The sequence below is a fragment of the Triplophysa dalaica genome, chromosome 2 (genome assembly GCF_015846415.1).
Source record: "Triplophysa dalaica isolate WHDGS20190420 chromosome 2, ASM1584641v1, whole genome shotgun sequence".
Taxonomy (NCBI): Eukaryota; Metazoa; Chordata; class Actinopteri; order Cypriniformes; family Nemacheilidae; genus Triplophysa; species Triplophysa dalaica.
The window spans coordinates 28096450-28112148 of record NC_079543.1 but is presented as its reverse complement, the minus strand read 5'-3'; the positions used below and the strand labels follow the sequence as shown (position 1 = coordinate 28112148).

Here is a 15699-nt window from a genome sequence, read left to right as displayed (position 1 = left end):
TCCGTGAATGAGGCAGAAAATCACATTAGACTGAGTCACAGCACAACTGTTTTAAACACACAGACAACAAAGACATCTGCATACAAACAATAAACCAGTGTCTCTGAACGTCAAAGTAAATATATATCTTCAAAAAACCATGAAGTCTGACTGTCACTGTAAGGAAGTCTTAATGCATCACAATCACACAATTTGTTATCGGAGTAAAACATTATCAGCATGATCAGATATTGTTTTGCACATAGAATAGAGAGATCTATTTTATTTTTTATGGTATAAAGTTCTTCTTTCATGTTCTTGAGATATTTCATGAGATTCAGCTACAGGGGATCTAGTCAGAATTAGGGAAAGAATAACTTCACACATTTGATTTTAATTAAATAGGCTTTAATTTCTTTTTTTTTATCTTCGCTCGTTTACAAACAATAGAATATCTGCTCTATAAAACATTACTGTTGACAGATGTGAATCAAAATACAGGTGATGACTGACAGGTTACACACACACACAAACACACAATAATTTCTGTCTCATCCTCACGTCTTGTTTTATGTTGCTGTAAAGACTCTCACTCGCTCAGTGAGTGTGTGTTTAAATGTGTGTGTGTGAAATCCTGTTTGTGATTTCCGTTGCCTGAGCGTGTCACTGATAAACTCTGCAGCATCAGTGCGACTGATGTCACATCATCAGTAATAATGAGACACATCAGCAGAAACACGACTGAACACACAACAGTCATCAATGATAAAGTGCTTTCACGTGTATCACAGCGCCTGAAGTTCTTAAGCCACATAATGATACTGGTTGGGATTTTCTTTATCACGCTCCATATAATCCCGATCGATGAGAGATTCCACGCGCTTCTTCAGATCCGCCGGCTGTAATATGAACAGTGTGTTAACAGTCTGTCAATGCTGAATGGAATTATGGGAATGTTTCGCGCAGTCTGACCAACAAATATGTACAGTTTTGCAAACAGATGTTATTTAAATTGGTCGTTATCACGTTAGGCCATTTCTAGCAGATAAATATTAAAAGTAGAGAATTTGAATGACCTTCCAGTTAGAATATTTTTTATAATATATTATCCATTAATGATGTAAATTACTAGTCTGCCGCACACCATGTGAGTGCTCTGTCATGATTGTTGTTCATCAGACTGTACGACACCATTCCTGCAGGTCTTTCTCAACTCAATCACGTCTCAATAAACTATCACAGACATAATGATGTTGTGAGTTTCACCTTAACAGGGAACTTGAGCTGGTTATAAAGTTCGGACACCAGCAGATTGTGACTCAAAGTCTTTCTCATCTTCATGATCCGACAACGGCAGCGTCGATCTGATACTGACGGTCCTGAAACACTCGCTCGGTGGTGCTCACCTGCTCCTCCACCTGACGACACACAAAATCATCATCAGATTTCACACGTGTTAATAATACCTACATAAAACCGCAGAAGTCTGACATTTCATCACCACCTCGAGTTCATACAGAAAACAAAACAACGCAAAGTCGCGATGAGTTTCAGGTAGTGCCAGTGTGTTGCGGTTGTGTTTGATCGGGTCACACCGCGAGACGTTTGGAGAACTCACCGTCTCTTTCATCTGAATCTGGTTGATTTTGATGCGGAAGAGTTTGTGTCTGAAGTCGCTGTCGAAGTTGAAGCGATCGCCGTCCTCCACCTCTTTCCCTCGAGGAGTTTTATTGAGTACGCGAGCTTTACCGCAGGCCAGAGACTGAAGTGTGCGCTTGAGTTCAGCGTCCTCTGAGAAACACACGACACACGGCCTCAGATCATTACACAAGCACACTGTCATCACGTCTGAACCCACATGACTGTCTTTCCAAAGAACGAAAGGTCAGAGAAACTGATCACATGACTTCAGAAGGTTGGGACAGAGCACATGAGGTTGTGTGTGTGTGTGTGTGTGTGTGTACCGATGCCCGTGGCTGTGCGAATCTCCTCCACCGTAAGTTCATCTGTCTCATTAAACATCAGCAGCACAAGAGTCTGAAAGAGAGACACCTGAAGCTCCTTCTTACCCTGCACACACACAAACACCATCACATACTGTTAACATTACCAAGAGATTATTACTGAACAACATACAAATGTCAATATAACCCATTTTATTAATTGTTAGTCTTGTATGTCTTCTGTGGTTTATGGAGTGTCCAACGACAAGTTTACTTTCATACATGGTGTAAAAACACTTTCACTTTCTAATAATAGGCAGTTATTATTACAACACTTCTCAACTGACTCTCAGATGATTTGTTCGGCGATTCATTTGTCTAAACTTCTCTGATCTGATTGGTCAGATGGTGTAGTCTGCTGTGATTGGTCTGCCGCGTGCCGTGTCGCAAATGGAACGTAGGCGGGCATAACACGCAGTGACACAAATCGGACCAGGAATTAAAAATTGAACGTCAGACGACTCGTTCGTGTGATTGAAAGGAATCGACTCCTTTTTCCCCAAGCCAAGAACTTTGTTATTCGTTCACTTTCGGCTTTATAACTTGGCAGACTGCGTACATTCACACACAGCAACATTACACATGGCATGAAATGTCATTTGAATAGTTACTCTTCAATACAATGACACAAGGGTAATCTGTGCTTATATACAGTTTGTGTGTGTGTGTGTCACCTCTTTAAACTCAGTCTTCAGCACAGCGTGACCCAGTGTGGGTTGCCACTGGAGTTTACGCCCACTGTGTTTCGCCAGATAGAAGATCTTAAACACCTCCTGAAGCTTCAGCATCTGATCAACACACACACACAGTTAACACTGAGGTCTGCATCATCAGTGCAAACAAACACATGTACACACACCTCTGTGGGCAGATGGACGTCCATCGGCGTGTATGTGGGCCAGTAGCCCATGGTCAGAACGTTGACGGTCAGCTCGATGCTGCTGGATTCACTCTGGTTCTGAATATACTACACAAACACACACAGCTCTAGTGACCGCTGGCACAAATCCACTCAACACTGTCAAACCACGTGTGACAAGCTCAGAAGAAAAAAACATCAGAGTGCGAACACATTCAACACGACATCTCAACACAGCTCTACACTGTGTGTGTGTGTGTATATATGGTCTCCCACACACCTGTTTGAACTGGATCATGATGTCTTTGGAGAGCTCCATGTCTTTAAACATGCCCTCCAGTTTACTGGTGAACGCAGCTCCACACTCTATAACACACACAAACAACACAAACACACAAAGTTTCACTCAGCATATAACAGGGAAATCAGGGCAAAACTACACGTATCCTGTTCATATGATCATGTGACCCTCATGAGCTCGTTCCTCACTGTTTGATGACCAATCAGAGGTCAGTGTGTGTGTGTGTTTGACGGAGAGAGATCAGTACAAACCGTGTTTTAGTTTCGACAGCATGGACTTCTCAGCGTCCACAGAGGCACTCTTCCCCAGCAGCAGACGTTTGGCCAAATCTTTCTTATAGAACGCTTCAAACACATCTTTACCTGCACACACACACGTTTCTTTGAGTCTGTAACTATGACAAGTCAGTAAAACGTCACCTCTGCTGCTACACAATACTGTGATACACAATAGTACTCATGTTTTATACATCACAACATTATAGCATAACAACATCATTTATTTAACTCTACACAGTTTGTGTTTGATGAATGTGTGTTTATCTAGATGTATACCACACACACACACTTTACCGTGAATAAAGCGGAATATAATCATGATTTTGTCCAGGGTTCTCTCCATCTCTTCCTCTGTGGCCTCTTTGTTTCCAGTGCGAAGTTTAGAGTCTACAAACTTAGCTGAAGACACACAAACACACGAGTGTGTCACAACAACACAATAAAATACATGTAATATATGTGTGCACGAGTGTGTGTGTCGTGTACCGGTGAGTTCTGCTGGTTTGTTGGGTCTGTTGTTTATGAAGTTCTCGAAGGCTTCTTTCATTGTGTTGTTGAAGTTGTCGTTCTTCTGAAAGCAGCGTTGGATGACGTTGTCCATCTTATCCTTAAAGTCCAGCAGCTCTTGAATCATCTCTTTATCTTTCTCTGGAGAACTCACAATCTCTCCACCAAAGTCCTGCAGAGGAATACAACAAACACACACATTAATATCACAGGCCGTGCCCACAGAACACCAGGAGCTTTCTCAAAACATCAAGCTTTAATCTGATTGGCTAGCTTGAGTCAGTTTGCAAATGCTCTTATTAGGATCCAAATTCAGTTCAAACATCAACACATCCTCAAACAGCCATGTGTGTCTGTGTGTGTGTGTGTGTACCTTTATGTACTGTTTCCAGAACTGTAGCAGAATGATCAGACCGTCTTTAACTTTACTGAAGAGCTGATACAACAGAGTCAACTCTGTCACACGATTCTCATCCAACAGTGTTCTGAGCCCTGAAGATCACACACACAGTTAATGTGTGACTCACGGTAACAGGTCACAGTATCACAAACAGTCACACGTCTACCTTTCTGTAGGATTGTGTTCATGTGTTCACCCAACAGTTGCTTCTCGATAGTTGAGATTAGAGCTTTACTGTCACAGCAAACAAAAGAAAACACACAGCTTACACAACATTACATCACTACACATGAGACAGAGAGATCAGATAAACACATCAGAACACATGATGAGTGTGTGTTGTGTTGTTACTGTGTGCTCTGGTCTAAGTAACTGATGACACGATCATTCTCTTCCTCCAGACGTTGTGCGACGTGATGCAGATACTCAGGAACCTTCAGACACAACCAACACACATTCATGAACACACACACACAAGCGCATGAGCTTTATGAGATGAAATGTGATTGGTCCTCACCTCTCTCTCCTGCATGAGTGTTTGACCCTCCGCCGCGTACAGACGCTCCGTCTCTGAGAGGAAACGCTTCTCAAAACACTCTTTATACACCTGAATACACACATCACATCAAACTCTATTCTGCCTTATGTATGACATCATCAGCCTCTCTATGACATCATCAGCGGCCAATCACCTGCAGGTCAGAGAGCATGCTCAGTAAGCTCCGCAGCAGACTCCTGTCCGCCGTCTCTCCGGCACGCTCACGCTCGATCTGCTCCAGAATCCCATCCACCGTCCTCCTCTGAACGCCGCTGTCGCTCACGATGTGCGTCCGGAACAACTCCAGCCCCGTGTCCCTGATGACACATCTGCGTTACTATAGCGACACAAACTGAGGGCAGATCCCTCTGATGGGTCAACTCACCAGATGGAGGGCAGCAGAGCGTTCTGCAGGATGTACGTCCGATCCAGAAACAGAAAAATGCTGCGAATCATGATCTACAAGACGAAACACACGTTCATGCAATAACTGCATCTACTGCGCGTCACATAATAAAAACTCTCCCATCAGCCTCTCTGTCTCGTACCGTCTGTCTGCAGTGATCCTGCCAGCATCCGTTCATCTTCTTGAGGAACGTCAGGTTGTCCAGAGTCTCTGTGGAACACTGTTAAGAACTCAAACATGACACTAACACACTCATTGCATAATAAAACAAAGTTTACTGCAGCGTCCTCTGGTGATAAAAAACAGATCAAGCAGAATTATATTGAAGGATATTCTCTGAACTGGTGGATCTGAGCCTGCACGTGTTCTTCACAGACCTGACGCAATTGTTTGTATAACACGGGTGAGACCTTATATGAGCACAGATTCTCCACAGCCTGTTTGAATCAGAGAGAGAGACACAATTAAAGAGGTTCGAGAATTCTGGGTAGACAGATGAAACGTACTGACCTGGTAAAGCTCTTCTAGGTTATATTTGATGGAAGTGCTGTTCTGAATCGCACACACAGCATCTCGAAGCTTCAGCCATGTGTCCTCAGTGTAACTTTCTGTCAGCTTCGGCCTGTCTGTCATTGACACACAAAACGTAAGACAGTCATGAGTCAAAACACCCAAACAAATTCACTTTTATCTAAAGCATCTCACAAACGAAAAGGAATTTTGTCTGCGTGTGGAATACTCGTCGAGTTAAAGTTTATTGATCAAATACACGCGAGCATATCTGTAATCTGAATGTGTTTACGTTCTCTGAGCTGCTGAATGTTGTTATAATGTTTAACAAACAAGAAAATGTCAAATGTGTGCAAACTGTTAGATAACCTGTCTGGATAACACTTTGTATTAGACAACAGATACACACAGATTCATACTGAGAGTTATTATTAAGTGAAACTCACCTTTCAAGTTTTTAATGATCAGTTTCTTGGACGCTCCGCTTTTAGCTGTTTTACTGAGTCCGTTAATGTTCGATTTCTGAAGATCTTCTGCCATCGTTAAATCACACTCATAATAATCATAATAATAGTTTAATACGTGTGGAGGTTCTGTCAGTAACTTTAAAGTTGAACTCAAGTGTTTGCTTTTAGCTAAAGACCAGCTAAAGAAAAATATAGAAATATTTATCATATAATCATTGTAAAAACTGCATTACGCTGTACACATACTGTACATCCATACTGATCCGCAACGAGAATCATAACAGGAAGAAGATAAACAGCCAAACTGCCGCTTCCGGTTCGATAAGAGTCAGTCGACATACGTTAAAAACATTTCTGTGACACACATACAATGAAATATATTAAATGAAATAATTTATTAATACGTAACACATACAATAATACAAATATTTGTAAAAAAATAATATTTTAGAATATCTTTTAGAATATTACTAATAACAACTTTTATCATTATTTACGGTTACGATTCATATTATTACTTTGACTGAATTAATAATGAATGTAGTATAATAAATTTAATAGGTGTATTATTGTTTTTTTATTTCATTTCACAGGCAAAGAAATCTGTGCTATATTTAGATTGCTGTGATGTTACAAAAAATCTTGTAGTTTATTTTATGTTACTATCACTAATCGGGACGGATTTACAGAGGTTTTATGAAAAAACTAAATTCTAAAACGTTTCAAATAGTGTGTTTAGAGGTCCTGGGATGATGAAGCACGTAATATGTATTAGTTACTTAACTATTTTTATATTGTTTGTAGAAAGTGCAGTTCTGAATCAACAGCTGCTTGTTCACGGACGTAAACAGGAAGTGACTTCAGCAGCGGCAGTGAAACGCACGCTCGACAGTAATGCGATTGAATTAGGGTAAATATAAGATGAAATATCTTTTTGAATTAATGCACTTGTAATGTTTATAGAGTCTTGCGTGGTTAATTAAATGCGCGTGCTGAACATATGAATGAAAGAAATTAAAGAATGAAGTAGAACTCGAGCAGAAGCACACACATCATAATATATAGTGATCATATACGTCACTCATTTTGACAGTGTAGTTACTGTTTTATTATAGTCTGTTTTCTAAATTACTGGTGAACGTTATGTCGTGGTTGCAAAACGTTATTATTTAGTTCTTTAAGGGAACATTCTGTGTTTGCTCGTATGAACAGCTGTTGTGTCGACTGACCAGCTCAATGAATGTAAAATCGTTACATTTTTCAGAGTAATTCTTGGAGATACCCGATGGCTCATATCACACTCAATCAATACCTGCAACAGGTGAACCACGTGATCTTCAACATCTCTTTGGCTGCCAACATTATTTGTGTTGATTCTAATAAATGTTTTTTTTTTTCTGCAGGTTGTTGAGGCGATAGAGAACAGAGATGGATTGTTCTGTGCTGAGATGTTGTCATTCAAACATCCACACGTGGCTAACCCGCGACTGCAGGTGTCAACACAACTTTTACTCTTAACACAGTGCACACTAGATGGCTGTAGGGTTTTATTATGTGCTTTTCTCTGTTTGTCGGAGCTTGAATTGAACTTTGAACATGAAGTAGTGATGGTTCATCATCAGATGTGTGACTCGTGTTGTGATGTTTGTGTGTGCAGTTGTCCAGTCCAGAGGAGAAATGTCAGCAGCTGTTAGAGCCGCCGTATGATGAGATGATGGCAGCCCATCTCAGGTGAGCATCACCGATGACAGCTCTGGTGTGTGTGTGTGTTGTGTGTTCACCTGAGCTTCTCTTCTCTGCAGGTGTACCTTCGCTGTGGCCAATCATGACTTTGTGGAAGCGTATAAGTGCCAGACTGTTGTGGTTCAGTATCCTCTACTGTTGTGTGTCACACACACACTGCATATTGAATTATATACATAAATTCATGTAGATTCATAAAGATGTATAGAGAGACACAGTCACGTCAGATGTGTGTAAGTTTTTCTTAACCTCACTGAAGATCGTTTTTGAAAGCGTTTCAAGCTCATAAGGAGGAGAACTGGTGAGATGTCACTTTTGCTCCTATGTTGTCGTTGTCAGTCTAAGATATGAAGTCATTGTGTTTATACGTGTGTTTCTTAGGGCATTACCCATAATGTTCGCTGTGACCCTTGACCTCCGGATATTTGCCAATAATGTAAGTCGGATGCTGTCATCTGTGTGTCATCTTAAGACTGTGGCATGTCTCTTTATCTGTGCTTGTTTGTCGCGGTGTCAGGCGGAGCAGCAGCTGCAGGTGAAGGGTAAAGGGAAGGTTGGAGATATGTTGGAGAAAGCCGCTGAGCAGCTCATGAGTTGTTTCAGAGTGTGTGCCAGTGACAAGTGAGTGTAAAACACACACACACAAATGCACACAAGCATACATCGCATCTAGATTGTAGATGTACTCTACTCGGATCATTCTGGCTAAGACCTGCCCACTTTGTCAGGAAGATTGACATCTAAAGTGACCAATCACAGCACACAGAGAAATGTTCAGTCGTTCCATTGCTTTATATGTGTGTGTGTGTCTCGTGTGTGTTTATGTTTCAGTCGTGCTTGCATTGATGACTCGAAGAAGTGGGGAATGTTGTTCCTGATCAATCAGCTCTTCAAGATCTACTTCAAGGTGAGAGTCATGTGACCTCAAACCTAATGCGTCACGTGACACGATGTTATAGACACGAGTGAGTTTTATTGTGTGACACTGGTTTTGTGTTCGTGTATCAGATCAATAAGCTTCACCTGTGCAAACCTCTGATCCGCGCCATCGACAGCTCAAACTTGAAGGACGACTACAGCATCGCACAGAGAGTCACGTACAAGTATTATGTTGGCAGAAAAGCCATGTTTGACAGCGACTTTAAACCAGGTGACGCCACTGTCTGTTTGTGTGTGCGTGCACATGCTTTTGTGTGTTTTTGTGCGCGTCAGAGGTCAGGCTAACTGTTGTTGATGTTTTCAGCCGAAGAGTATCTGTCCTTCTCCTTCACACACTGTCATCGCTCCTGTCAGAGGAACAAGAGACTCATTCTCATCTACCTGCTGCCCGTCAAGATGCTGTTGGTAAAATATCTGCGTGTTTATGTGCACGTGTGTCATAATAATGATGGTAATCGGTATGTGATTTGACACGTGTGTTTGTGTTGTTGACAGGGTCACATGCCCAGCAATCAGCTGCTGAGGAAGTATGACCTCATGCAGTTCGCTGATGTCACTAAATCTGTGAGGTAAAGCACATAGGGTTCAGAAATGTGATGATGAGATGAATCGTTTGTGTGATGATAACGTAAATGTTGTGTCTGTGATGTTGAGCGAGGGAAACCTGCTGCTGCTGAATGAAGCTCTGGTCAAACACGAGACTTTCTTCATCCGCTGCGGCATCTTCCTCATCCTCGAGAAACTCAAGATCATCACCTACAGAAACCTCTTCAAGAAAGTGTGAGTTCATACATGCTTGCAGGCATGATCTGAATGTTTTTCATTGTTATTCTTTATTTTTTATAAACCATATATTTCTGTGGCTGTGAGCATGACTGTCATGGTGACGTTTGATATGTTTGGACTCTTTCTGCAGTTATCATCTGTTGAAGACCCATCAGCTTCCTCTGGATGCTTTCCTCGTGGCTCTAAAGATGATGAAGGTGGAGGATGTGGACATCGATGAGGTTCAGTGCATCCTCGCCAACCTCATTTACATGGTGAGAGATGTAAACGTTACTGTGATTTTCATTGTGTTTAATATGATAAGTCTGTGTCATGTGTCTTTTATTCACACTTGATGTCTGTCATGTTTTTATACTCTCTCTCTGTGTTTGTTTTTAGGGTCATATCAAAGGTTATATCTCACATCAGCATCAGAAACTGGTGGTCAGTAAACAGAATCCCTTTCCCCCGCTTTCTTCTGTATCATAGACATCAGTTCCCAGAATGCACCTGTTACTCTTATTATTACAATAACAAGGAGATGAGCTCTTAGTATTCCATTGTTCCATTCTTTGTATTTTCTTTTTACTGATCTTGTCAAATAAACGTTACGCTGTTTTCTACATGTTTGCGAGTTTTACTTAATTCTGCAGTGATGAAGGACAGTGAATCTCACAAAAACATCAAAATATCCATAAAAATACACTCAGACATTTTATTTTGTGTAAGGAAAATGAAGCCCAAAAGGTTTGTGTTGCATTGTGGGTACCTTTTACGAATATGAGATTATCAGGTTCATGATTGCAGTCAACATAATGAAGTCATGATAACAGATGGACACCATCAGCGCAGCTGCAGTCTATAAATGGATTCTCAAAACTAATTTGAAGTATGCATACTTGCCCACAGTAGTATGTCTGAATAAAAAGTATGTACGAGGTGAACCTACTATTACAAAATAAGGAATCAAGTGTACTTGCTGTAGCATAGTGATTGTAGATTTGATTTTTGATTTGGGTAAAACTGTGACATAACCCGTTCATGACGGCAGTTGGTTGATGATGTCACAGAGTTGTGTTTCAATCACGTGTCGCTGTGAGATCATGCTTGATTATTCTCGACAGCGTTCAGGAGCGGACGGATCCAGTGCAGGTATCTAGATAATTTAGTGAACACAAGTCCACGATGACAGTCTCCATCAGACAGAGAGATTCCGGTCAGGAACGCCGTCTTTCCCTCCACTGTAGCGACGGGACTGCCAGACTTCACCTCACACTTCACATCAGGTTTAGATCTCACTTTAGACTTCTGCTTCTCCATACAGAACATGGTGTTGGTCATTAAGAATGTGAGATTGAGAGAGTCTCGGCAGTCATCCAGGGGGAGATAAGAGTGTCCGGCCCCGCCCATGACCACGCCCTCTCGTCCGCTCCTCATTAGAATATTCTCACTGAAGTCTTTCTCCGGCAGACACAGCGGGACGCCTCGCAGCTCCTGTGGAATGGACTCTTTCAGCTCCAGAAAGGCCAGATTGTCCTCCAGCGGTCCGGACACGAACCTCTTATGAGGCGTCCAGCTGGACACGCGCAGATTCACCACAGAATCACCACCTGTTGCAACTAATCACACACACAAACATCTCTATCAGAGTTATGAGCTTAAGTTTGTGTCTGTTCTCTCTCACCTGCTACACAAATGAGAAAACAAAAATGAGATAAATGAGGAAGACGGCTCGACTTGACTATCAACTGTTTTCTGATGATGATTTTAAAGGGATACTTCACACAAAGACGAAAATTCTGTCATCATTTACTCACCTTCGAGTTGTTCCAAATCTGTATAAATGTCTTTGTTCTAATGAATACAGAGGAAGATATTTGGAAGAATGCTTCTAGCCAGACGGACAGATCTTGCCCCCCATTGACTCCCATAGTAGGACATTTTTTTCAAAAGTGCCCAAGAACTGAACATTCTTCAAAATCTCTTCTTTTGTGTTCAACAGAAGTCATTTTTCCTACTATGGGATGTCAATGGGGGGGAAGATCTGTCTGATATAAGCATTCTTCCAAATATCTTTCTATGTGTTCATCAGAACAAAAAAATTGATACAGATAAATGATGACAAGATTTTTTTGGGTGAAGTATCCCTTTAAATGAGTTTGTATTGCACCCACCGGCAGTAACGTTGATATCCTTCAGTGCGAGCGCACACACGGCTGATGTCAACACAGACTTCCGTCCTAGGATCACGCCGTGACAGATGACATCACCATCAGCCTTCACAAACTTCACCTAAACAAAACATTGAATATCTTCTGAATATAACCGATCCAGGATCTGCACGTGATCAGTAAAAGGATGGACTGATATGGTCAGATGATTGACATCCCTCACCTCCCACGAACAGCGTCCATCGGGACAGAATATGATGTCACTGGTTTGGTTGAAGCTCTCTAAGATCCCACAAGGGTTCTGAACTAAAAACATTGAGTTTATTAGTGTCGCCGCTGATGATATCATCGATGATATCACACACACACACACTGAACATCACAATGTAAGGAGTCATTGTTTAATCACATGTTTTTGAGGTTCTATCGAGTGTTTGTACCCTGAGGTAAACAGTTCCTCTTGTTGGGGTGAAGTGTGTATCCCCGCGCACAGAAACAGTGATATGAACCCTGTGATGGTCTGCAGAAATGCTCACAGACTGAAGGGCCTTCAGACGGACACTGAGAAACATCTGAAAAACATCACCATCATGTTTATTTTATCACAGCAGAGGATGTTTATACATCGTGCTCGAATTGAAGGGGGACTCCGGGACCCCCCATAAGGCATCAGGGACCCCCATAAGAGGTAAAAATAGGGTTATAATGACAAACGTGATTAAATTCATGCAATGGATATGGTATATTTTGTGAATTAATTATTTAAAATAATTTATGTTAAGTTTGTTTCTGGGCTAGTTGTCATGTCTCTTTCAATTTGAAACGTCATGCCCCACATCTAAAGACAGGTGAAAGAAGCCTGTTCTTTTCTGTAAGGCTGTTTTTAATAAATAATATATAGTTATGCATATCATGATTAAATATATTGTGTATTTTGAATAAATTGTATATTGCGAGACTAACCCCCTACCAAAAAAAGTCTTATGAGTGGGACCCAATTCAATTCGAGCACTGTGTTTACATACTATTATACAACAGTTGTTTCTGGTTCTTGAATTTGATTGGCTGAGAGCGATATTCCACCAGGCTCACCACGAGAACTGACTGTTGAACCGCTTCACTGACTGTTTGTATCACTCCGCCAATAAACTAACTGGGACTATGCTGTCATCGCAGCTACGTCATTCGTCAAGAAGTTAGCTAACAAGCAAACACACACACACGAGGCAGTTTATCCTTTCCAGAATATTTACTTCTGTTATGCTTTCTCATTTTTGGGGTAAAGTGGCATACAATAAACAAGACATGAAATCGCAAACTGCACACTAATTTGTTTGGAAAAGCCTAATTTACGTATAAACGAGTGCACTGCAATCTGTATTTAGGTGTACAAGTGATGCGATGGGACCTACTTTCATTATCATTATATCGATCACAGTTTAACTTCCAAGAATCCATTTATATTAACACAGAATATGAATGCTTTCAGATAGTTAATAGTTAATAAACGTACAGGCATATCTTTCTCCAAGCCAAAGATTGTTAGTGTGGTGAACCGATTGACTGAGATCTCAGTGGCCACTAGGTGGCGCCTATACACTGTGATAATTGGACACGCCCCTATTGAAACTAAACGTTGGCAGTGTCGCGAGATGCACTTTATTCGCAGCGCTCTAAACTCATGTTTTACAAAAAGTACAACGCGTAGATAAACGAAATGGGATTAACACATTCTCGGTGAGTTGCCTTTTAAAGTCTCTTTCAGCACAGCGCACCTTTTAAAGAAGTGACGGTTTGGAATTAGTAGCGGAGGTTTGATTGACTGTTGCGCTGGGCTAGAATTCGTGGCGGAAGAAAGTAGTTCCCCTGTGAGCACTATTATACACTCCAACTCAAATGATATTGCAATAGTAAAAGCACTATTAAGTGTAGCTAAATAATGTACCTGTGTCACAGTTCAAGCCGCTGTACATCTCAGTACATTTACATCTGTATCCTCCGATGAGATCCGTACACGTGCCTCCGTTTCTACATGGTTGTGATGTGCACTGATCTCCATCTACACAAATGTACTCTCAGGTTTAATATCGAGAGAAAATATCGACAAACCTCTCACTTCGTGATCAAACCTGCATAAAGCACACTCACCGTAATATTTGTTCCAAAACGCTTCCTTCAGAGATGTGAGGAGAGATTTATTGAGTTACTTCTCATCATGTCACAAAAAGATAAAGAACACACTACAGAACTGAAATCACGTGGATTGTACACCACGTGTGCAGGGCTGGGAAGGATAGTTTTAAAATGTATTTCCCTACAGATTACAAAGTACATGCTTTAAAAAGTAATTTTTAACTTATTTCGTTAGATTACATCGTATCTTAATAATTTGGAATACTAATAAGGTACATAAAACAAAGGGGCCACCAAACAGAGGACTTGGATTTCCTCTGCATATTAATTTAAATAACATACATTTTCCACAATATATCTCGTCTATGACAATCTTAGAAAAAAAGATTGGAAAAAATGCTGAAGAAACACTCACTTTTTGGGGAATGTGCTAATTTTCAAATTCCCCAAGACTTATAAATTGATTTTTAGCGATTTTAGTGTATTCTGCTGATCTTGGGGTCTAGCAATAGCACGTTTAGCATAGCTTAGCACAGATAATTGAATCCAATTAGACCAGTAGCATTAGCATAAAATTGACCAAAGATATTTTTCCTATTTAAAACTTGACTTCTGTAGTTACATCGTGTATTAAGACAGGAGGAAAATGAGAAGTAGCGATTTTCTAGGCCGATTTGATTAGGAACTATACTCCTGTTCCGGTGTAATAATAAAGGAAGTTTGCTGCCGTAACATGGCCGCAGCGGCGCAGTGTTATCCCGCAGCGCCTTGGATTAGTCCCAAGCTAGGTAACTTGTATATGTTGACTGAAGTCAACTCAATTTATTCACTCTTGGGGAGCTGGGAAATGAGCATATTTCCAAGTGTTCCTTTAAGAGCTAGGCTGTGTAAAATTGTACTTATTTTATCTTGTGGTAAACTAAATGAAAAAAATATCCTGTTTAAACATTTTCATGCATTGTGTTTCATGGAAACTTGTTTCGATCGTGTGTTATTGTAGAAGTTATCTCACAGTTTTCTGTTCATCCTCGAAACATTCTCGGGCTTCTTCTCGACTGCATTTCTCCTCGAAACACTCGCGCTCCAGATTGCCCTGAAGAATCTCCTCCACGAGAAACATGTTGGCCCGTCTGGATCTCAAGAGAACAGCGTTGGCCTGTCGGGGCGACTGAAATACTGAAATAAATGATGAACACATGAACAATACTGAAAAACACTTCCTGAGGAGTACCGTCTGCAGACGAATCCAAGATGAATAATCAATAACAGATGATGTGTAAAACACACGGGGATGATGATTTCTTACCTGTGCGTTCTTCCAACGACATCGCCTGATGATTGTTCAGTGTCCATAAGAGCAAACACAACACAAAGCGTTCCATCATTGACATTAATCTTCCCAGATGTCTGTCTGAAAGTGATCTAGAGAAACACCCAGCGGAGTTTTGACCTCCCACATTCACATTCACATCGCATTGAAACAGACGCTTTCGTCCAAACCGGCTCACAGGAGTGAGAGAGAGAAATGAAGATCTTCACCTCACATCACAGACACACAGGTCATCCAAAAGAGAATGTTAATAATGTTGAATCTTCGGTTACAAACGTACACATTTCATCTCTTTATGTGCAGAATGTGTGTTTGTATTTCATGTCAGCTGTTAAATATTAAAAACTCGATGTTTGGATTCAGTTTGTTT

General features: G+C 41.0%; 3 protein-coding genes across 3 annotated transcripts; 1 reads left to right on the top strand and 2 right to left on the bottom strand.

Annotated features, from left to right (window-relative positions):
* Positions 1-365: 365 nt before the first annotated feature.
* cul4a (cullin 4A) lies at positions 366-6529 on the bottom strand. Its single transcript, XM_056735644.1, is given in 21 exon segments — positions 366-878; positions 1246-1328; positions 1331-1397; positions 1598-1770; positions 1944-2049; positions 2657-2770; positions 2842-2949; positions 3122-3207; positions 3394-3504; positions 3715-3819; positions 3907-4099; positions 4301-4419; positions 4494-4561; positions 4679-4761; positions 4845-4934; positions 5020-5182; positions 5251-5324; positions 5414-5483; positions 5605-5708; positions 5782-5897; positions 6228-6529. Coding segments are annotated over 21 exon segments (2358 nt in total). The 5' UTR covers positions 6457-6529; the 3' UTR covers positions 366-782.
* A 577-nt stretch (positions 6530-7106) lies between these two features.
* pcid2 (PCI domain containing 2) lies at positions 7107-10318 on the top strand. The gene is made up of 15 exons (XM_056770550.1): positions 7107-7158; positions 7513-7569; positions 7652-7741; positions 7906-7979; positions 8051-8116; positions 8251-8292; positions 8373-8427; positions 8509-8612; positions 8823-8898; positions 9000-9141; positions 9235-9335; positions 9426-9499; positions 9585-9710; positions 9847-9970; positions 10095-10318. The coding sequence occupies exons 2-15, from the start codon at positions 7534-7536 to the stop codon at positions 10182-10184; spliced, it is 1200 nt and encodes a 399-aa protein (XP_056626528.1). The 5' UTR covers positions 7107-7158; positions 7513-7533; the 3' UTR covers positions 10185-10318.
* Positions 10319-10396: 78 nt separating this feature from the next.
* prozb (protein Z, vitamin K-dependent plasma glycoprotein b) lies at positions 10397-15649 on the bottom strand. Its single transcript, XM_056770535.1, has 8 exons — positions 15306-15649; positions 15012-15175; positions 14015-14039; positions 13812-13925; positions 12307-12438; positions 12090-12172; positions 11870-11987; positions 10397-11314 (listed from the first exon to the last, which is right to left on the bottom strand). Exons 1-8 carry the CDS (start codon positions 15388-15390, stop codon positions 10797-10799), a joined length of 1239 nt encoding a protein of 412 aa, XP_056626513.1. The 5' UTR covers positions 15391-15649; the 3' UTR covers positions 10397-10796.
* Between the last annotated feature and the right edge of the window lie 50 nt (positions 15650-15699).

Excerpts from the sequence above, each read along its gene's own strand:
- pcid2 (XM_056770550.1), top strand. The coding sequence starts at position 7,534 with ATGGCTCATATCACACTCAATCAATACCTGCAACAG. Across the intron at positions 8,428-8,508 it reads TCCGGATATTTGCCAATAAT|GCGGAGCAGCAGCTGCAGGT; the intron begins GTAAGTCGGATG and ends TCGCGGTGTCAG. Across the intron at positions 9,142-9,234 it reads TGACAGCGACTTTAAACCAG|CCGAAGAGTATCTGTCCTTC; the intron begins GTGACGCCACTG and ends TGATGTTTTCAG.
- prozb (XM_056770535.1), bottom strand. The coding sequence starts at position 15,390 with ATGTCAATGATGGAACGCTTTGTGTTGTGTTTGCTCTTATGGACACTG. Across the intron at positions 13,926-14,014 it reads GTTTTGGAACAAATATTACG|ATGGAGATCAGTGCACATCA; the intron begins GTGAGTGTGCTT and ends ACATTTGTGTAG. Across the intron at positions 11,315-11,869 it reads GGATATCAACGTTACTGCCG|TTGCAACAGGTGGTGATTCT; the intron begins GTGGGTGCAATA and ends GTGTGTGATTAG.